General features: G+C 54.2%; 2 protein-coding genes across 3 annotated transcripts in view; both read left to right on the plus strand.

Moving 5' to 3' along the window:
* TMEM219 (transmembrane protein 219) overlaps nt 1-787 on the plus strand; it is a 150,774-nt gene extending 149,987 nt beyond the window's left edge. The window contains exon 6 of the mRNA XM_050773558.1: nt 690-787. Coding sequence (XP_050629515.1) covers nt 690-695 — 6 coding nt within the window. The 3' untranslated portion in view covers nt 696-787. The remainder of the gene's footprint in view (nt 1-689) is intronic.
* Nucleotides 788-1,599: 812 nt separating this feature from the next.
* TAOK2 (TAO kinase 2) lies at nt 1,600-20,265 on the plus strand. 2 transcript variants are annotated; one of them, XM_050773882.1, is made up of 19 exons: nt 1,600-2,385; nt 5,495-5,661; nt 5,847-5,918; nt 6,009-6,110; nt 6,557-6,602; nt 6,732-6,828; nt 6,953-7,066; nt 7,174-7,265; nt 9,423-9,516; nt 9,620-9,701; nt 10,494-10,661; nt 10,832-11,092; nt 11,263-11,424; nt 13,289-13,654; nt 13,734-13,937; nt 14,260-14,499; nt 17,602-17,814; nt 18,793-18,975; nt 19,056-20,265. In XM_050773882.1, exons 2-19 carry the CDS (start codon nt 5,530-5,532, stop codon nt 19,575-19,577), a joined length of 3,150 nt encoding a protein of 1,049 aa, XP_050629839.1. In that variant the 5' UTR covers nt 1,600-2,385; nt 5,495-5,529; the 3' UTR covers nt 19,578-20,265. The 2 variants fall into 2 exon arrangements, with proteins under 2 accessions (XP_050629839.1, XP_050629838.1); XM_050773881.1 differs by lacking the exons at nt 17,602-17,814; nt 18,793-18,975; nt 19,056-20,265 and having other exon boundaries at nt 14,260-16,392.
* Nucleotides 20,266-20,788: the final 523 nt, after the last annotated feature.

A 20,788-nucleotide genomic window follows, 5' to 3' on the forward strand; every position in this document is an offset into this window, starting at 1 on the left:
TCAACTTGAACTGCTCAGAAGAGTCTAATTGATGATACCCATTTACTGGGGACATAGTATGTGCCCAAGAACTTGACATGCACCTTCTCTCTTCCGTTTAGTCATTGTTACCTTTAGAAAAAGCTGATTCTGTTAACAAGATCTTTGGAGGGAATCAGCTTCACAAACGTAGCAGTGGGTGGGGGTCATTAGGTTCACATGTCAGCCCACTAAGGGAAAAAATATTTCTGCAAAAAATCTTCACTTGTCAGAGGGAGGGTGCATGTAATCTGAGAGCCATGTTTTATGCATCCAGCTCTTGAACTGGTCTCAGCTTCAGCTGGCTGCGGTGCCCTAGGAAGTTACTATGGGAAAAGTGGAAATAGTTCAGGCTCAGGAAACTGATCGGGCCAGAGGAACTGGAAGCTCAAGATCAACTCTGCTTATTTTGCTGATGGCTGGACCTAAATGCCCCAGCCACCTACTTGGGACAGGAAATGACAGGACCCTCTCAACCTTGGACTGGGGAAGGAGGGCTTCCTGCCCCTGGCAGACCCTGGGGTCCTGAGGCTACCTTAGTTGGGATCAAATGCCTGTATTGGTCTCTAGCTGTCACTCCCTCTGCTCGTTCCTCAATTTCTGCACACATCTCAGAGCTTCCTCTAGCAGCTCTCCAACCTGTTTTGTTGTTTTCTTTTCTTTCTCCTCAGGTGTGAATCAACTTCTTGGGCCTTGGCTCTGAGTTGGAAAAGGTTTTAGAAAAAGCGAAGAGCTGGAATGTGGGGGAAAATAAAAAGCTTTTTGCCCAGTGGCGTGTATGGTGTTTATTGGGGGTTGGATTGAGGTGGGGATTTTAGGGTAGGCAGGCTTACAAGTTTTGGGGGACTCTTTTCTGTTGACTCTTTAGTTTGGACACAGGTTGCCATAGGGCATAGGTTACTTGAGCTCTCCCCATGGTTAACTTGGCTTTGGTAAACACCTGTCTTGTTTTCTTCTACGAAATAAAATGGATATAATTACAGTTAGTTGGGCGGGTGGGGTGTCAGGTCATGGAAATGCTGTGACATAAATGTACCGTGACCTTGGCAAGTCTTGCAACCTGCAGCGCCTCAATTTCCGTAAGAGATTTGACCTATTGAGTTTCCCCAGCATCAACGCGCAAAGATTCCTCGCACTTGGGGGCCCTCGTCCAGGCTAGATGGTTGCTAACCTCGGAGCAGTCTATTTTCCCGCTTTTTCCGCGCCCAGCAGCATCTTCCCTTGCCCCTCCCAACTTCCACCCTGCGCGCAGGCGCAGATCGCCGCTGCTGTCCGTCCACCCTCGCCCCCTCAAAGCTTCCCCTAGCAACAACCTCGGGCTGAAAGCAAAGGCGGGGCGAACGCATGCGCTGCAGCTCTGTCCACCGCCAGTCGTGGGACAGAGTGCCGGGCTCCTCCCCTTGCAAGCCTAGCCCTTCTCCCCGCCTCCTCCGGCCCGGGGTCCGCGTGGCGGGGCGCGCGCGCACTCGGGCTCGGCGGCTGCTGGTCTCCCAGGCCGCGGCAGAGAGGAGAGGGCGGGGCTGAGTCCTTCGCTGCCCCGCCCCCTTTGGCCCGGCGTCCCTACCGCGCCTGCGCGCTCCCGCCCGGTCTCCATCTTGGAATTGGGAGGAAGAGGGAGAGGGAGACCGGGACGAGACCTGGACTGTGTTGCGGAGAGAGGCTGAGACGGAGAAGAGGAGAGGCAGAGAGGGCGCGGGGACCGTCAGCAGCGCCTTAGCTATAATCTTTCAGCTATTCTCGGAAGAGAGAAGGGAGAGAGAGGAGGCAGGGGCGGGAGTGGGGGCTGTCACCCTCGGACCCCGGCGTGAGAGGGGCCGTGCGGCCGGACGTCCTCGGGGTGGGCCGCCAGTCGGTGGCCGAAGACCTAGGGCTCAGGCTCCTGGGTCCCCAAATTTCCAGGCTTTGCCCCTCGCTTCTCAGATACCCGGGTATCAGTTCTCATAGTCCAGATATCCGGGACTCGGGTCCCAACCTCTCTAAACCTGGGTCTCTGTTTCATAGAATTTCAAATATCGGGTTCAGGCCCCTGCGTGCACCAGTATCCGGGGTTCATTCCCCAGGCGTTCAAATATCGGATTCAGTCTCCATCCCGTTCAAATATTCGGGGTTCAGACCCCGCAATCAGAAATCCGGAATTCGGCAGCTGTCGCCCTCGAGGAGGGGGAGGACTGGACCGCGAGGTCAGATTAGGTTGTCACCCCCTCCCCTCCAGGGGAGGCTTCCCGGGCCCGCCCCTCAGGAAGGGCGAAAGCCGAGGAAGAGGTGGCAAGGGGAAAGGTCTCCTTGCCCCTCTCCCTACTTGGCAGAGCCGCTGGAGGACCCCAGGCGGAAGCGGAGGCGCTGGGGCACCATAGTGACCCCTACCAGGTGAGACACGGGGTGCAGGGGCGCGGGTCCCTGTGTCTAGCTCTGAGAAGAAAGGGTGCGCCTTTCTGAGAAGCTGGACTTGGGTAGGCCCTCTCCTCAGGATGGGGAAGCCCAGCTCAGCCAGTGGTCAGCCTCTGGCTAGCCTTGCCTTCTGTTGCCACCCCCTTCCCCTTCCTCTTCCCTTCATTGTGTCTGGTTGGTGGGGGACCTCAGGTGACAGGGTCTCTGATGTCACCGGGGTTCACACCCTAGGGCGCTTCAGCTAATCAGATGGATTTACACTTCAGTCTTCTCGCCTTCACTTTGCCCCTCACAGCCGCCTCTCCTCCCTGATATGCCCCTTTCTCCTGCCTATTCTGCGGTGTTGAATCCCATGCCTCTGATTCCCCTGGTGGGTCTGCTTATCTGCTTTTCAGGCCTGGTCTGGTTGGATTTCTTGTCCTTGCAAGGAACTGTGTGTATATGTGTTTGTGTGTATGCGTGTGTGTATGATTGTGTGTGTGCTTGGAGGTGCCTGGCAATGTTTTCCCCCAGCTGCAGTTCCCTTCCAGTCTCTTGCTCTGATGGTATCAATAATCTCATCTATTTGTCAAACGATCTGTCTTTTACAAAGTGCTTTGACAGCCATTCTCTCATGTGACATCCCCGCATTCACCGTGTGGCGGCCTCTTTTATTGGCATCTTCCCATTTTACAGTTGAGAACGTTGAGGCCCAGAGAGGTTGCCCAAGGTCACACAGTGGCAAAACCAGAATTTGAACTCAAGTCCTGAATCACATCTTTCCCTGATGCATGCCTGTCTCTTGCCATCTCTTTTCCTCTGAGTTTGGGCTCGGCCAGGGGTCCCCAGGAGACCAGGCTGGGATGGGGTTTAAGAATGGGGGTGAGATGAACTTCCTTTCCAGGAGGGCTCTACTCAGAAGCTTTTCCTGATGGGAGACTCTGGTTTTTGCCACTGCCTCATGGAGTTTTCATCCACTGTGACCTTCATCTTTACTCTGATCCCAGGGTTTGTCCTGGATTCCTGAGAGGGCTGGCTCCTGACAAATGGTAGCACTACTGGCATCTTTTAACTGTTCAAGCCAAGCTGTTGGGGTAGAATGAGCCCCCAAAGGATTAAAGCTTTGTGGGGACCTTGGAGGCAGTAAAGGAAAAATCCATATGCTGAGTGTCTGCATGGTGTTCCTAAGTATGAGATCTCATTAAAATCTTACAACAGCTCCATGCTGTAATCCATTTCACTGAAGAGAAGACCAAGAACTAGAAGGAACTTATTCAAAGCCCTGTTGCTGTACATTGCAGATGGGATTTACTGGTAGCATAGCTTAGGAACAGATTGATATGGGTTTCCTCATCTGTAGAATGGAGATAAAGTTGTCCATTTTGGAAGGTGGTTATGATTTAGCACTGACCTTTGTTATTGTTCAAGTGTTTGTTGTTATTATAGGGAAGGGGACCTGCATGATGTTTTGCCAGTGGGTGGCACCCCTTCCATGTGGCCTTGGGTCCTAGGTTAGCATTCTGGGGCCCTGTATTGGTAAAGAGGTCAGGAAGATTCCTTTGGCAAGTTGAGAGCACCTGCCTTTGTGTGTGGGTGTGTGGTGCTGGTGAGGGGTGCTTGGCAGTATTGCTGGCAGAAGAGAGAAAAGGGCCTTACTTTGAGCAACCTGGGAGCTGCTGAGGGCAGAGCAGAGAGCAATCATCAGTCTCCCAGGCTATTCTGAGCCCTCTGCACCCTGGGGGCCCACTGGAGAGTCAGGCTCCCTCCTTGCCCTCCAGCTTCCAGTTGGACTGAGGAGACAAAATTAACAACACAACAGGAAACAATGCATGACAGAATAAATTACATGCTAAAATTGTTAGGTGCTTTTAAGTAGCTAGAACTCTGCCCCAGGAGTCCAGCTCTGCTGAAGGCCCCTTTGTGCCCAAATTCTGACAAATGCTTAGGCTGGATGGAGCCTGTTTGGAATCTCCTTGGGGGTTTTGGTTCTGGTATCCTGCAGGAACTTTCTCTGGGTGTTTGGCTGGGTGCCCTAGGCACTCTTCCCAATGGCTGGAGTGGTCAGGACAGGCTTCCTGCAAGAGGGGAGCTGAACTTGGAGTGACAACTGAGAGAGTAATGGGCAGGCCTAACCAGGGAGCAGAAGGTTCTGTTTTCTGACCTTGGAGAAGTCCTTTTTCTTCTCTGTGCCTCAGAGATCTCACCTAGGAAATGGTGATCATGATTCTGCCCTGTCTGTTTTGAAGGGCTCTGAAATCATAATGATGGAGGACCAGCTTTGGACAAGGCACTTAACCTTGCTGTGCCTGTTTCTTTATCTGTAATATAGGGGAAATCATAATACTTGCTTCACAAGGTTGTGGTGAGGACTGAATAAGAGATAATGCATGTAAGGTGCTCAATAAATGTTATTTGTACCCTGCAAATGTCCTGTACCTGTGTGTGATGCTTATGCAATTGGACAGGACAAGTAAGGTGGCCCAGACCACAGAGAGGCCCTCACAGCCAGATGCCATTTATATCCCTATTTTTCCCATTCTAGATCTCCCCCTGCCCTTTTTGAGAGTGACTCTGCGGGCCCCTCTGGGCCCGTACCCACTTCTAACAATGGACGGATTTCCACCGCCTCCGGCCTGGCCATTTCCTGTTCTCTTCCAGGGTGTGAGAGGTTGAGGGAGGAGGGGGCCTCAGCACCAAGGGGAACAGAAAGGTGCCTGGAAACAGTTGGGGTATGGGACTTATGGGACAGGACACTTGGGGCTCTGGAGTGCTGCCTGGGAGGCAGAATGTTTTATCCTTGAGGGCAGATACAGGGGCTATAGAGAAATGAGAACTTGTTGAGTGCTGAAGGGGGTGGTGAGGATGCTTAGCTTCCCAGAATCTTCCTAGCAGTTTTAGGGACTCCAGGGACCCAGCCCGCGTGATCTGGTTGCCAGGGCAACTTCATTTTTTGGAGCTTTGATGTCGTTCCTAATCTCCCCCTCCCCTTCCTCAGCAGTGCCTCCCCCTCATCAGGGAATGAGGGGAGGAGATGGCAGAAACTTGATGGGTCCCTTCCTCTCCCTGAAGGCTCAGTCCTTGCTCTAAGGGTCCCATTTCCATTCCCCAGGCCAGGCCCCACTCTCAGGGCCCCCAGGGGCCACCATGCCAGCTGGGGGCCGGGCCGGGAGCCTGAAGGACCCAGATGTGGCTGAGCTCTTCTTCAAAGATGACCCAGAAAAGCTCTTCTCTGACCTCCGGGAAATTGGCCATGGCAGCTTTGGAGCCGTATACTTTGTGAGTTGGGTCCTGGGACGGTGTAATAGGGATTGGGGACTCTTCCTACCCCTGTGGACCTCCCAACAGCCCTTGCACACTACTCCATCACACTGGTCTTTCCTGCCTTCTCCTGCTGGGCCAGCAAGTCTTCCCATGCCTGGCTCTCACTGGGGCCTTCAACACCTTCTGGTCTGGTCCTCTAGGCCCGGGATGTCCGGAATAGTGAGGTGGTGGCCATCAAGAAGATGTCCTACAGTGGGAAGCAGTCCAATGAGGTAGGCCAGGTGCAATACAGCCAGGCTGGGGACAGGGGACCCCTGTCTCAAGGTGCAGGCTGGTAACCTCTGCCTACCCTGACCCCCTAGAAATGGCAAGACATCATCAAGGAGGTGCGGTTTTTACAGAAGCTTCGGCATCCCAACACCATTCAGTACCGGGGCTGTTACCTGAGGGAGCACACGGCTTGGGTGAGCTGGTGCCAGACTCTGGCCTGATCTTTACCCCAATTCACGCCTGTCCTTATCCTGGTCCAGTGTCTTAGGTGGGCCCTGTTCATGGTGCTGTTGTGGGATCTTGGAAAGGAGGAAGTCTCTTTTGACTGCTTTAGTCCTCAGACTTACCCACTGAGCAGAAGCCTGGCTCAGAGTGACATAGGCTGTTAGCAGGTGGGACAGGTCACTGTGGGTTGGAGGAGGCGGAGATTGAATGGGAGTTTGAAGGGATTCAGATGGGCAGTGGTGAATGTCTTGGGCCCGGACTCCGAAACTCTCCCACCACCCCCTCATTGTCTCCAGTTGCCCTTCCTCCCTGTTATCACCCCGGGGACATAGCTTGAGTGCAGGACACTCAAGGAAGCTCTGTTTTGAGTCCCTGCCCAGGAGACTCTGATCTCTGACCCTTGTCTCTTCCTTAGCTGGTGATGGAGTATTGCCTGGGCTCAGCTTCTGACCTTCTAGAAGGTAAGTGACTCATGGGCCAATAAGTGGAGAAGGGAGAAGAGCAGGGGAGTCATAGGGAAGGCTTAAGGGGAACTTATTCCAGTCCCACCCTTGCGCTCCCTCGGGTTGATGTTCTTCCTCACTCTCCAGTGCACAAGAAACCCCTTCAGGAGGTAGAGATCGCAGCCGTGACCCACGGGGCGCTTCAGGGCCTGGCATATCTGCACTCCCACAACATGATCCATAGGTACAAGCAGCACCGGCAATGCCTGGGAGGGGAGTGCTATCTGCACCACCTGTCACTTAACTGGGCTTCCCCTGCCTGGCTTTCCTGAGACACATGTCTCATCCCTGTACTTTGCCTCTGGCAGGGATGTGAAGGCTGGAAACATCCTGCTGTCAGAGCCAGGGTTAGTGAAGCTGGGGGACTTTGGTTCTGCGTCCATCATGGCACCTGCCAACTCCTTCGTGGGCACCCCATACTGGTGAGTGAGTGAGTGGTGGTGAGTGGAGAGAGCTCCCAGGATGTTGGGAGTACGAGTGTCAGGGTCTCGGCGGGTGATTTTCCTCTCTTTCCTGACCATTCTCCCAGGATGGCACCCGAGGTGATCCTGGCCATGGATGAGGGGCAGTACGATGGCAAAGTGGATGTCTGGTCCTTGGGGATAACCTGCATCGAGCTGGGTAAGAACATCCTCTCTGTTCCCTCATCTTCTTTTCCATTCTCTTCTGTTGCTTCCCAGACTACCCCATTCTCCTAGGGATAGGATCCCAGGCCTCCAAGTTCCTGTCTGTTGTGACCCTACCCTGGAGCCCCAATACAGGCAGCTGGCAAATTCTGCCAGCTTTTAGGCCTAGAGATTTTGTAGCATTCATCTCTTCCTGTCCACTATCCTGGTTCTAAATCTTTTCTTAGTGCCCATCATGTGTAGTGCCATGGACTGTGATTCTGGAGGGATAGCAGTGAATGAGTATCCTGCCCTCATGGAACTTACATTTGATTTAGGGAAACCAGGCAGGCATGTTTTCTTTCAATGTGATGAATGCTGTGTGGAGAAGTTACAGGAGCGGTTCAAATGTAAAACAAGGGACTTGACCTAGTTTAAGGGCTGAAGAAGAATGTTGAAGCCCTTGTAGCAGAATGTTGAAGCCAATCCACAAGATAAATAATAGCTGTTTGCAGAATGCAGGGAGAGCTTTCCAGGCAGAGAGAGCAGCATGTGAGAGGCCTAGAGGTAAGAGCAGGCCTGGGGAACTGGGACTAGCCTCAGTTATTTGGAACCTAGCATGTAATGCAGAGAATAAGGCCAGAGGGATAAGGCCAGAGAGTTAGGCCCAAGTGAGTTCCTAAGGCCTTGAGGCCATGCCAAGGTTCTCATCTCTGTCAGCCAGCACTATTGAAACAATTCTTTAATGGGGTAGGTAACCTTTATAAAGCTTTCAACATAATGTCAGGCACAAAATAGTTGCCTAAGAAAGAGTTGCTGTTAGTTTCTCTTATCAACAACCTCCTGCAATGATCTCTCCAGTCTCTTCTCCCTTCCAGTGTGTCTTAAGTACTAATGCCGGAGAGGTCTACATAAGCTCAGTGCTGTCATTTCACTCCCTGTTTGGAGCCATGATTGGCCTCCTGTTGCCTTCAAGACTGAAACCATCCCCATCCTTCCTCGCACCAACCTAGAGGCTTTGTTTCCTAAAGGCTGGCCCTCTCCTTCATGGACTCCACGCTCTGAGTGTGTCATGAACTTTTCCACTTCCTTGCCTTGGTTCGTGTTGGGTCCTCTGCCCGAAGTCAGAGATTTGGACAAGCCCTTTTCCTCCATCTTCACAGTCTCCATTTACCATTTGATGCCAGGCCCAGATAGTTGATGAAAAATGTAAGAAACAGACCCAAGTATAAGAAAAAACTAGATCTGTCCATTTTATTTCTAGTTTTTGGAAGAGATGTGAATACTAAGAAATATTACTCTACTATTGAAAAAAAAATCAAGTCTGATTATAAATGTCAACTCATACTAAGTCAATATCAGGGAAGCAATGTGGAAGAGGCTGTGGCAAACTGGAGATTGCTGTTTCCATAGAAAGGGCAGCTAATGTTATCTTCAGACCATTGTTATGCAGTAATGTAGACTCCATTTCAACAGATCTAATTCTTAAGGAGAAACTGGAAATTTATATTATTATTTGATTGTTACTATTGGCAGTTAATTTTAAAAATCACCGTTTAGGCCAAAACAACATGACATTTGTCTGGGCTACAAGGGACTCTTGGGGACTCGTAGCTTGCACTTTGCTTTCTAATCTCGGCTTTTTACAAAGCCCTTCTCTGAATTCCCTGAAGATACACTAGCTTGAAGGCCCACTGCATACTCTCAACTTCCCAGCCACTTCCGTGTTTTCCTCTTACACCAGTTAATACTTTGATGTTATTTTTTCAGTCCTATTTAATCATCTTTTTTAGACTGAAAGTTCCTTCAGGGCAGGGCCTAATTCTTGTTTTTATCTTCCCCATAGTAATCATCAAGTTATCTGCTCACTTTGGCACCTAAGAAGTATTAGTTGGGTTGATAACTGAATGGCTGTCCTTCTGCCTTCATTACTGCTTTGGTGGATGTTATTTTCTTTGACCCCTATTCCACCTGTGTGCAGTGGAGAGGATGGGTGTTGTATTTTACAGAGGAAGGAATTAATTGACATGCAACAGGATGATGGGAACTTTTCAAGGTCATGTGGCAAGGAAATCAAGGAACTGGGGTTTGAACCCAAGTCGTCTCAGTTCCATTCCATTGTCCTCTACCCCCTGCCACCTCTCACCTTCTTCCCTTTCACCCTTTTCTGTAGCGGAACGGAAACCACCGCTGTTTAACATGAATGCGATGAGTGCCTTATACCACATTGCACAGAACGAATCCCCCGTGCTCCAGTCAGGACACTGGTGAGGACTGAGATTCCGAATCTGGGCCCAGGGGTTAGGCCATGGGGTACAGATGCCTGGCTCATGCCTTCCCCACCCCTCTCCCACCCCCTGTGACTTTCAGGTCTGAGTACTTCCGGAATTTTGTCGACTCTTGTCTTCAGAAAATCCCTCAAGACAGACCAACCTCAGAGGTCCTCCTGAAGGTGAGGGCCTGCTGGCCTAGCATTCTCTTGGAACTTTAGCTTGTTAAAGCCACAAGAACCCCTAGGGAAATTAGTGGTTCCTAGTTCCTCCTCCACCAAGAGCTTCGTTGATGAATTCCCACCCCATCCCCAATGCGCAGTGGACTCTGTGTTTTACGAGATTTTGTCTAGCAGACTGCCTTAATTTATTAAGTAATAATCTGTTTTCCCATCTTTTATTAATCAAAGATTTATATAATTGCCAGCCAGAGCTTCTGGTCAGCGTGCGATAACCAGGGTTGCCCCACTGATCTGATGTAATGCAAGCCAAAAGCCTGTGTAGCCTTATCATGGGTAAATGTATGATTTCCCTTAGGTGTTTTTTGAATTATCAAAAATAGAGGGGCCCCATTCCCTTCACAGATCCATAGGGACCTGAGGAGCCTTAGTTGGAAACTTCAGATTATGTAGTTGGATCTACTTGTTTTATAATTGTAGGATACTGTATGAAGCCCAGAGGGGCCTCATGACATGTCCAAGGTCACATAGCCCTTTAGTAGAGGAGCTGGACAAGAATCCAGATCTCCTGACTGTTCCTACCTGTCAGCCATGCTTAGAGGAAGAAGAGTCTGGGGAGTAGGTACTGGGTGGTACAGAAAATTATTGTGGGAGAAGGGCTTGGGACAAGGCCAGCATCAACCCATGGTGGGCGTGGGCCCCAGAAGAGTGCCTTAGGCTGGAGAGAATGCCAAGGGCTGTGGGTTGTAGGGGGAAGGGGAGTTGGCAGCAGGCCTCAGTGTCCTCTTCCCCCAGCACCGCTTTGTGCTCCGGGAGCGGCCACCCACAGTCATTATGGACCTGATCCAGAGGACCAAGGATGCCGTGCGGGAGCTGGACAACCTGCAGTACCGCAAGATGAAGAAGATCCTATTCCAAGAGGCACCCAACGGCCCTGGTGCTGAGGCCCCAGAAGAGGAAGAGGTGACCCAGCTTGCCCTGACACCCCTCTTTATGCCCCATGTGTGCCTACCCCCTGCAGCTGCTTGGTCCCTTCCCCAGCCCTACTCACACCACCATCTCCCCATGCTACCTCCGTGCATATGCCCCAGGGCTTCCCCTTCCCTGCCCAGCAGCCTATGCCCTATTTGCAGGAGGCTGAGCCCTACATGCACCGGGCCGGGACTCTGACCAGTCTCGAGAGTAGCCACTCAGTGCCCAGCATGTCCATCAGCGCCTCCAGCCAGAGCAGCTCTGTCAACAGCCTAGCAGATGCCTCAGACAACGAGGAAGAGGAGGAGGAGGAGGAGGAAGAGGAGGAGGAGGAGGAAGGCCCCGAAGCCCGGGAGATGGCCATGATGCAGGAGGGGGAGCACACGGTCACCTCTCACAGCTCCATTATTCACCGGCTGCCGGTACACAGCTCACCCTTGGGGGGCCCGAGCCACCTGCTCTAGAACCGCCTGGGTCCTCGCCCTTGCTCCCTAAGCACGGCACTCCTCTGAGTCTGAGTGGCTCTCCTCAGGTCACTCTCTTTGGACCCAGAGGCCTCTGAGCCTTGGGTGTTCCTTCTGTCTCCCTCTAGGGCTCTGACAATCTGTATGATGACCCCTACCAGCCAGAGATAACCCCCAGCCCTCTCCAGCCGCCTGCAGCCCCAGCTCCCACCTCCACCACCTCTTCCGCCCGCCGCCGGGCCTACTGCCGAAACCGGGACCACTTTGCCACCATCCGAACTGCCTCCCTGGTGAGTGTAGCCATCCTCACTCATCCTGCTTGCTGTCTGTTTTTTAAGTCTTTTTAAGTCTAGAAATGATTTCCTCCCTGTGGCATGGTATCGAGTCCGAATTCTACCCTCATTTTCTGTTGCTGGCTCCTGCCTGCTCCCCTTAACCCTCCAGCTTCCCTCCTCTTCCCAGTGGACTGTTTTGGTCACATGGCCCAATCTGGGTGTTTCTAGCTTGGCAAACTCTTACTCCATTTTCGTGGCCTGACCTAACTGACATCTCCTGGGTTGCCTGCCCAGGCTCCTCTGGCAAGTCAGGTGCTTCACAGTTGTGTGCTGGGGGAGCCCAGTGCGGGGGGAGCCTGTGCCTGTGGAGCCCTGTGCCGGGGGTGTTCAGTGCCGGGGGTGTCCTATGCTTGGGTGGTCCTGAACAGCATCATGATAGGTTTGCCAGATTCTGTGCCCCAGAGGGCAGGGATGGTGTTCAGGTGTCTGTCTCATACCAGCAGTTAACTCTCAGGCTTACACACAGGCCTATGTTAACCCTCCCAGCTGCCCTGGGAGGGGGAGGGTAGGATCCCATTGGAGAAATGAGGCACCTGTGGCTCAGAGGGGCCACTTGCCCCAGTGCCTTTGGTGGCTCTCCACTCCTATAAGCAGGCCCTTAGTCCTCTCCTAAAATCAACTCATGGCAATCTTTTTCTCAGTTCACAGGTTAGGCTTATCATAAAACATAGCTTTTTGGCCGGGCGCGGTGGCTCAAGCCTGTAATCCCAGCACTTTGGGAGGCCGAGATGGGCAGATCATGAGGTCAGGAGATCGAGACCATCCTGGCTAACACGGTGAAACCCCGTCTCTACTACAAAATAAAAAAAAAAAAAAAAAAAAAAATTAGCCGGGCGAGGTGACAGGCGCCTGTAGTCCCAGCTACTCGGGAGGCTGAGGCAGGAGAATGGCGTAAACCGGGAGGCGGAGCTTGCAGTGAGCTGAGATCCGGCCACTGCACTCCAGCCTGGGCGACAGAGCGAGACTCCGTCTCAAAAAAAACCAAAAAAAAAACCATAGCTTTTCATCCATGTTTTTAATAAGCCTTTAGATCACATTCCTGCTCAGCTGCATTTGAGTGTCAGCAATCCCCTTAGAGGCCACTGATTCAGTCTAGTATGTTCTTACGGCCTCTGCTTGGGGCTGGTTGTGTTCCAACAACTCTTCAGATCCCATGGTGTTTTGCGGTACTGTGCAGAGAGGTCTTGACTGCCAGGGGCTTGGCTGCCAGGACTAGTTTAAGAGCCACACATAGAGTCAATTGAGATTGAGACCTGAGATCAGACTTTGGATGAAGGTGTCCAAGCCCAGTGTTCTTGTTATTCCAGCATCTTGTGGCCCCGATCCCAGCTCAATACCTGGGGAGTGATAGGCCCACCATGTTTGCTAAAAGGGAAGGAAGCCAACACTTATTAGATAGAGTCTGAACTTACCCCACAGCCCCTATGAGGAGGTATTATTTCCCCGTTTAACAGATGAGGGAACTGGTGCTTTGAGAAGTTAACTTACTTGAGATCACATGATTGGTCAGTGGCAAAGCTGGGATTTGATCCTAGGTCTGTCTGACTCACTGTTTCAAATTAGTATGGATTGTTCCTACTTTTGTGCCAGGCCCTGTGTTTGCCACCTTTTGTCATTCAGTCACACCAACTTGTGAAGTAGATAATACTACCATTATCCAGTTGAGGAAACAGGCTAGAGAGGCTGTGTGTGAGGAAAGTGCTAAATGAGAATGAAACTTATGAGTTGAAAACCCATGTTCTTCCCCATGGAAGACCCTTTGTGTTAATTAACTAGGGGCCAGGCTGAGCCCCAGCTCTCACCCTCTCTCCTGCCCCAGGTTAGCCGTCAGATCCAGGAGCATGAGCAGGACTCTGCACTGCGGGAGCAGCTGAGTGGTTATAAGCGGATGCGACGACAGCACCAGAAGCAGCTGCTGGCCCTGGAGTCGCGTCTGAGGGGTGAACGGGAGGAGCACAGTGCACGGCTGCAGCGGGAGCTTGAGGCGCAGCGGGCTGGCTTTGGGGCGGAGGCAGAAAAGCTGGCCCGGCGGCACCAGGCCATCGGTGAGAAGGAGGCGCGAGCTGCCCAGGCCGAAGAGCGGAAGTTCCAGCAGCACATCCTTGGTCAACAGAAGAAGGAGCTGGCTGCTCTGCTGGAGGCGCAGAAGCGGACCTACAAACTTCGCAAGGAACAGCTGAAGGAGGTGAGCTAGGGCTGCTCGGGGGTGGGACCAGTGGCAGGCCAGGTGGGCCCTGACCCTGCTCCCCTCTGCCCTCGCCCAGGAGCTCCAAGAGAACCCCAGCACTCCCAAGCGGGAGAAGGCCGAGTGGCTGCTGCGGCAGAAGGAGCAGCTCCAGCAGTGCCAGGCGGAGGAGGAGGCAGGGCTGCTGCGGCGGCAGCGCCAGTACTTTGAGCTGCAGTGTCGCCAGTACAAGCGCAAGATGTTGCTGGCTCGGCACAGCCTGGACCAGGACCTGCTGCGGGAGGTAGGCATCCCAGTCTCCTTTCTCCTCCCACTCACTCATGGATTCCAGGGACCCACCCTTTTCCATTGGCCTCATTCTTGTCTTCTTTCCCCTTGGCCCTCGAGTGTTACAGTTCATCTTTACTTCAGTGCCCCTTTTACTTCTTATCCCCAACAGATCCTGCCAGAATTTCCGTAGGCCTCTCTGTTCCCAAGACAGGCAGGAGCTTGCCTCCCCTACACCCTCATCTCCTGCCATCCCCAGCTCCCTCTGCCAAGGAGCCCTGGCCCCTCACTTTGTTGATACTGACCAGGCCCCGGGCCCTGCATTTCTTCTGCCTCAGGACCTGAACAAGAAGCAGACCCAGAAAGACTTGGAGTGTGCACTGCTGCTTCGGCAGCACGAGGCCACGCGGGAGCTGGAGCTGCGGCAGCTCCAGGCTGTGCAGCGCACGCGGGCTGAGCTCACCCGCCTGCAGCACCAGACGGAGCTGGGCAACCAGCTGGAGTACAACAAGCGGCGTGAGCAAGAGTTGCGGCAGAAGCACGCGGCCCAGGTTCGCCAGCAGCCCAAGAGCCTCAAAGTACGTGCAGGCCAGCGCCCCCCGGGCCTCCCACTTCCCATTCCTGGGGCTCTGGACCCACCTAGCACAGGCACCCCTATAGAAGAGCAGCCCTGCTCACCTGGCCAGGAGGCAGTCCTGTACCAAAGAATGCTGGGCAAGGAGGAGGAAGCAGTTGGAGAGAGAAGGATTCTGGGAAAGGAAGGGGCCGCTTTGGAGCCCAAGCAGCAGAGGATTCTGGGGGAAGAATCAGGAGCCTCTAGTCCCAGTCCACAAAAACATGGGAGCCTGGTTGATGAGGAAGTTTGGGGTCTGCCTGAGGAGGAGATAGAGGAGCTTCGGGTGCCCTTCCTTGTACCCCAGGAGAGGAGCATTGTTGGCCAGGAGGAGGCTGGGACGTGGAGCTTGTGGGGGAAGGAGGATGGGAGTCTTCTGGATGAGGAGTTTGAGCTTGGCTGGGTCCAGGGCCCAGCACTGACTCCAGTCCCCGAGGAGGAGGAAGAAGAGGAACAGGGGGCTCCGATTGGGACCCCTAGGGATCCTGGAGATGGTTGTCCTTCCCCCGACATCCCTCCTGAACCCCCTCCAACACACCTGAGGCCCGGCCCTGCCAGCCAGCTCCCCGGACTCCTGTCCCATGGCCTCCTGGCTGGCCTCTCCTTTGCGGTGGGGTCTTCCTCTGGCCTCCTGCCCCTCCTGCTGCTGCTGCTGCTTCCATTGCTGGCAGCCCAGGGTGGGGGTGGCCTGCAGGCAGCGCTGCTGGCCCTTGAGGTGGGGCTGGTGGGGCTGGGGGCCTCCTACCTGCTCCTTTGTACAGCCCTGCACCTGCCCTCCAGTCTTTTCCTACTCCTGGCCCAGGGTACCGCACTGGGGGCCGTCCTGGGCCTGAGCTGGCGCCGAGGCCTCATGGGTGTTCCCCTGGGCCTTGGAGCTGCCTGGCTCCTAGCTTGGCCAGGCCTGGCTCTACCTCTGGTGGCTATGGCAGCGGGGGGCAGATGGGCGCGGCAGCAGGGCCCCCGGGTGCGCCGGGGCATATCTCGACTCTGGTTGCGGGTTCTATTGCGCCTGTCACCCATGGCCTTCCGGGCCCTGCAGGGCTGTGGGGCTGTGGGGGACCGGGGTCTGTTTGCACTCTACCCCAAAACCAACAAGGATGGCTTCCGCAGCCGCCTGCCCATCCCTGGGCCCCGGCGGCGTAATCCCCGCACCACCCAACACCCATTAGCCTTGTTGGCAAAGGTCTGGGCCCTGTGCAAGGGCTGGAACTGGCGTCTGGCACGGGCCAGCCGGGGTTTAGCATCCCACTTGCCCCCATGGGCCATCCACACACTGGCCAGCTGGGGCCTGCTTCGGGGTGAACGGCCCACCCGAATCCCCCGGCTACTACCACGCAGCCAGCGCCAGCTAGGGCCCCCTGCCTCCCACCAGCCACTGCCAGGGACTCTAGCCGGGCGGAGATCCCGCACCCGCCAGTCCCGGGCCCTGCCTCCCTGGAGGTAGCTGACTACAATCCTTCCAGCCCAAATCTAGAGCATTGAGCACTTTATCTCCCACGACTCAGTGAAGTTTCTCCAGTCCTTAGTCCTTTCTTTTCACCCACCTTCCTCAGTTTGCTCACTCACCCCAGGCCCAGCCCTTCAGACCTATAGACAGGCAGCCTTCTCGGCTGTGGAGTCCAGCAGTCACTCTGTGCTCTCCTGGCGCTCCTCCCCTAAGTTATTGCTGTTCCCTGGCTGTGTGTGCTCATCCTCACCTTCATTGACTCAGACCTGGGGCCAGGGGTGGTGGAGGGTGGGAAGAGTCATGTTTTTTTTTCTCCTCTTTGATTTTGTTTTTCTGTCTCCCTTCCAACCTGTCCCCTTCCCCCCACCAAAAAAAGAAAAAGACAAACACAAATAAAATATCTGAGCGGAACTGTGCCTTTGGCCCAGGCTGCCTCTGTCTGCTTTGTCCTGCCGCCTAGCCTCCCCGGTATGCCCCCAGGCTGACCCTCGGCCCGGCTCCATGACCTCTTCACCCCATCTCCGTTATCTCAGCCCCTCTCACTACTCAGCCTCATGCTCTCTGCCTTCATAGCTTCATTGCACCATGACCACCACCGGCTCTGGGGTCTGGGCCCCTGTAGAACTTCACCGAACTTGTTGGTCCCTCAGAGCCCCTGTTTGCGGGTTCCTTCCATAGGTCTTAGTTTCCAGGCCCTTGGTCTCCTCATGCCCTGCATTTTCTCCCAACCCGTTCCCTCCATGGTACCCGGCTACAGGGGGCCAAATTGCTCTCCTGCATGAGGCATTACCCTAGTGGGTTGGGGGACGGGGCTGCAGACCCTCCACAGTAGGGGGTGCTGAACTGGGGGCAATCAGGCGGAGTATGAGGGCTGTGGCAGCAGGATTGGGTGTGGGCCTGGAGTGGGAGCTGAGTGTGTGAGGGGCCGGGCTGGAATGTGGATCTGGTCAGGGTGGCAGCTGCTGGCCGGTTGAACTTGTCAGGCCCTTTCTGGCCACCTCCTTTGCCCCTTTCTCCTCTGTGGCCCAAAATGGGGCAGCCCCTTCTTACCCATTTCTCAGCTCGATGCTTCTCCTCCTTCCCTGCCTTCCTCCCTGAGCTGCTGGACCTGGGACTTCCTGTGTCTGTCCTTAGTTGTGTTGCTTTTTCTTCACGGGTGTTTTGTGTGACTGGTTCTTCTCGCTTGTTCTTGTGCACGTTCTCATATTTGCTCACGTGCTTCTATCTCTAGGTCACAGTCTCTCCCTCTTTGCCTGGTCAGAGCTTCCAAGATCCTCAGTTCCCTGTCCAGTAACTCCCATGTTTTCTCGTGGGTATCCCACCCACCCAACTCCGTGCACGTGCTTTGGAACCTCTTGTCTTCTCTGCATCTCTTGCCCATCGAGACCTTCCTGATCTCTCTCAACATGATCCCACCTCTCCATGTCTGTCTGTATACAGCTCCCCCCACCCCCTCTGTCTAACATGTTTTCTGTTTCTCTCCCTCTCCCTGTCTCTGCTTCTGTCTCCTCTCCTCTTCTCTCTCTTCTCCCCATTTTCCCTGGTTGTTCCTCCTCCTCCTCCTTTTCCTCCTCCTCTTCCCCGCTGCCCCCATCTCCCCTTGATCCGTCCACTGCATAGTCTAAGGAGCTGCAGATCAAGAAGCAGTTCCAGGAGACGTGTAAGATCCAGACTCGGCAGTACAAGGCTCTGCGAGCACACTTGCTGGAGACCACGCCCAAAGCTCAGCACAAGAGCCTCCTTAAGCGGCTCAAGGAAGAGCAGACCCGCAAGCTGGCGATCTTGGCCGAGCAGTATGACCAGTCCATCTCAGAGATGCTCAGCTCACAGGCGGTGAGGCCTGGGGTCCAGGGAGGGAGTGCGCTAGAGGCCGGGCTCTGTACTTCGCTTTAGAGAATTGGACGGTGCAGGGCATGCACAGAGCTAGGGCTTTTGTACTTGGGAAACTCACATACTCTCCCTCTGTTCATGTTCTCCACAATGATTTATTTCATACTCTCCTCAGTGATTTTATTCTTTCTCTTAGTATTTTCTTAAGGTCTTGACAAAGCCATGTGCCTATTCCCAAGAACCACCAAGGAAAAGAGTGGCTATTATTTTTTCCTGGCCCTGAGTTAGTTTAATGGATAAACAGGGTGCAGATTAAAGTGAGTGTGGCCCTCAAGCCCATTTACTCAGACTTCTGGAGGATTTTGAAAGTTGCTGTTCTAAAAAAATGATCACACCTAACACTGGAATGGGCCACTTAAAATGTGCAGAGAGGGTAGAGAGTGGAAACGCCCCACCCAAAGCCGTTCTCTCACCCAGTCCCACCTCTCCCGGGCAACTTGTTAATAATTAACTGTATTTTGTATTTTTTCAGTGCACATTTTGAAAAAATATATGAATTTTAAACACAGATGGAATCATACTTTACATTTACTATTCTCTAACTTCCTTTTTCCACTTAATACTTCTTGGACATCTTCCCCTGTCAGTACTCCTGTCTCATTTTTTTTACAGCGTAGAATTTTCCACAATATGGCTGCACCATAATTTATTTAACCCATCCCTTATTGGTGGACATTTAGGTTGTTTCCAGTATTTTGCTATCACAACGCTTCCGTGAACACCTCGAGCACATGTGCAAGTATACGTGGGGGATAGATTCTGCAGTGTAATTGCTGTGCCACAGGGTATGACCATCTTCCATTCTGATAGATGTTGAGACCGCTGCTTCTTGAAACCTTAGGGCCCAGCCCTACCTGGGGCAGGGGAGGATAGTGGGGGTGGGGGAGGAGATTCCTACAACTGGTTGTTCATCTTCCCCAGCTACGACTTGATGAGACCCAGGAGGCAGAGTTCCAGGCCCTTCGGCAGCAGCTTCAACAGGAGCTGGAGCTGCTCAACGCTTACCAGAGCAAGATCAAGATCCGCACAGAAAGCCAGCATGAGAGGGAACTGCGGGAGCTGGAGCAGAGGGTCGCGCTGCGGCGGGCACTGCTGGAGCAGCGGGTAAGAGGCCCAGCCTCCAGGACTGGGGAGGGAGAGTAGGCTCCCACCCCTGACTCTAACCTCTGTTCCGGATGCCCCAGGTGGAAGAGGAGCTGCTGGCCCTGCAGACAGGGCGCTCTGAGCGAATCCGGAGTCTGCTTGAGCGGCAGGCCCGTGAGATCGAGGCCTTTGATGCGGAAAGCATGAGGCTGGGCTTCTCCAGCATGGCTCTGGGGGGCATCCCAGCCGAGGCTGCTGCCCAGGGCTATCCTGCTCCACCCCCTGCCCCAGCCTGGCCCTCCCGTCCCGTTCCCCGTTCCGGGGCACACTGGAGTCACGGCCCTCCTCCACCAGGCATGCCCCCTCCAGCCTGGCGTCAGCCGTCTCTACTGGCTCCCCCAGGCCCCCCAAACTGGCTGGGGCCCCCCACACAGAGTGGGACACCCCGTGGCGGAGCCCTGCTGCTGCTAAGAAACAGCCCCCAGCCCCTGCGGCGGGCAGCCTCGGGGGGCAGTGGCAGTGAGAACGTGGGCCCCCCTGCTGCCGCGGTGCCCGGGCCTCTGAGTCGCAGCACCAGTGTCGCTTCCCACATCCTCAATGGTTCTTCCCACTTCTATTCCTGAAGTGCAGTGGGGAGGAGCAGATAAGCTGGGCAGGGCAGGGGTGGGTGGAGCCTGACACTGGAGGGCAGAGCTGGAGGCCCCCGCAAGGGTAGAGGACAGGATGTTGGCTCCAGCTCCCCTCACACCTCATCTCATGAGCTTCTTGGGGCTGGCCAGTGGCCCAGGGCTAGCTTGAGGATAGGTGCCTCAAGGCTGCCTGGGAGCCCCGCCTCCCCACCATGGTGCCAGGGTCTCCCTCCGCCACCTGGGAAAGGAGGGAGATGTGCGTGTCAAATATTCATCTAGTCCCCTGGGGGAGGGGAAGGGTGGGTCTAGACATACTATATTCAGAGAACTATACTACCCTCACAGTGGAGCCCTCAGACCTGCCACGGGGCAGAGCAGATCTGGGGCCTGAGGTGGGGAGAATGAGAGGCCACCTTACTGGCAAGAAGGATCAGGATGGGGTCTTGGGGTCAGGATGCCTGGGTCTCCCCATTCCCCTGTTACTGTCTGACGTCCTGTGCCGTCTTGTCCTTTTTTTTTTTTTTTTTAATTGGGATCAGGGCTGGGGCGGGGAAACAAGGGAAGGACCTTGGGGAATGGTCTGCTCCTGGGCCTAGGGGCAGTCGTGGGAGCCCCTCTCAGCTGTGGGGCTGGCACAGAGCCCCAGGCAAGCTTTTAATAAACTGTTGGTTATTCTAACAGACCTCAGGATTCACCCTTTGTCTTTGGTGTGCGTGAAGGACTTGCTCAGTGGCCAGTGAATAGTACTGCTTGTACTTTTTTAAAAAAGAGAATTTATTGGGCTGTGTATCTAAACATTTCAGTGATTTTAATGACTTCAGGTGTGACCAGATCAGATCTTAAAGGTGGTCTTCAACCCCTTGACCTCTAATTCCTGTTTGCTTTGCTTTGGCTTCAAAGATTCTTAGGTTTGCTTTCCACACAGACCCCAGGCAGCTCCATGCTCACATCTTCCCGCAAGGCTCAGCAGCCAGAGTTCAGTGGAGACCTCATGTGACTGCACAGGCTCGGCCTGTAGCCAGAGGCCTAGAAGGCTGGGACTGGCCCAGGAGGTCAGGGCTTTTCCCCACCCCTTCGAGGCTAACAGCCCCTGGACAAAGTGGCTGTTTGCAGAAGAAGGGGGAAGGCTTAAGCACCGGCTGCCCTCAAGTCATTCTATCCCCCTCCCAAGTGGGCATTAGGTTATCAGGCCAGGCTAAAAGCAG

This window comes from Macaca thibetana, chromosome 20 (genome assembly GCF_024542745.1).
Source record: "Macaca thibetana thibetana isolate TM-01 chromosome 20, ASM2454274v1, whole genome shotgun sequence".
Lineage (NCBI taxonomy): Eukaryota > Metazoa > Chordata > Mammalia > Primates > Cercopithecidae > Macaca > Macaca thibetana.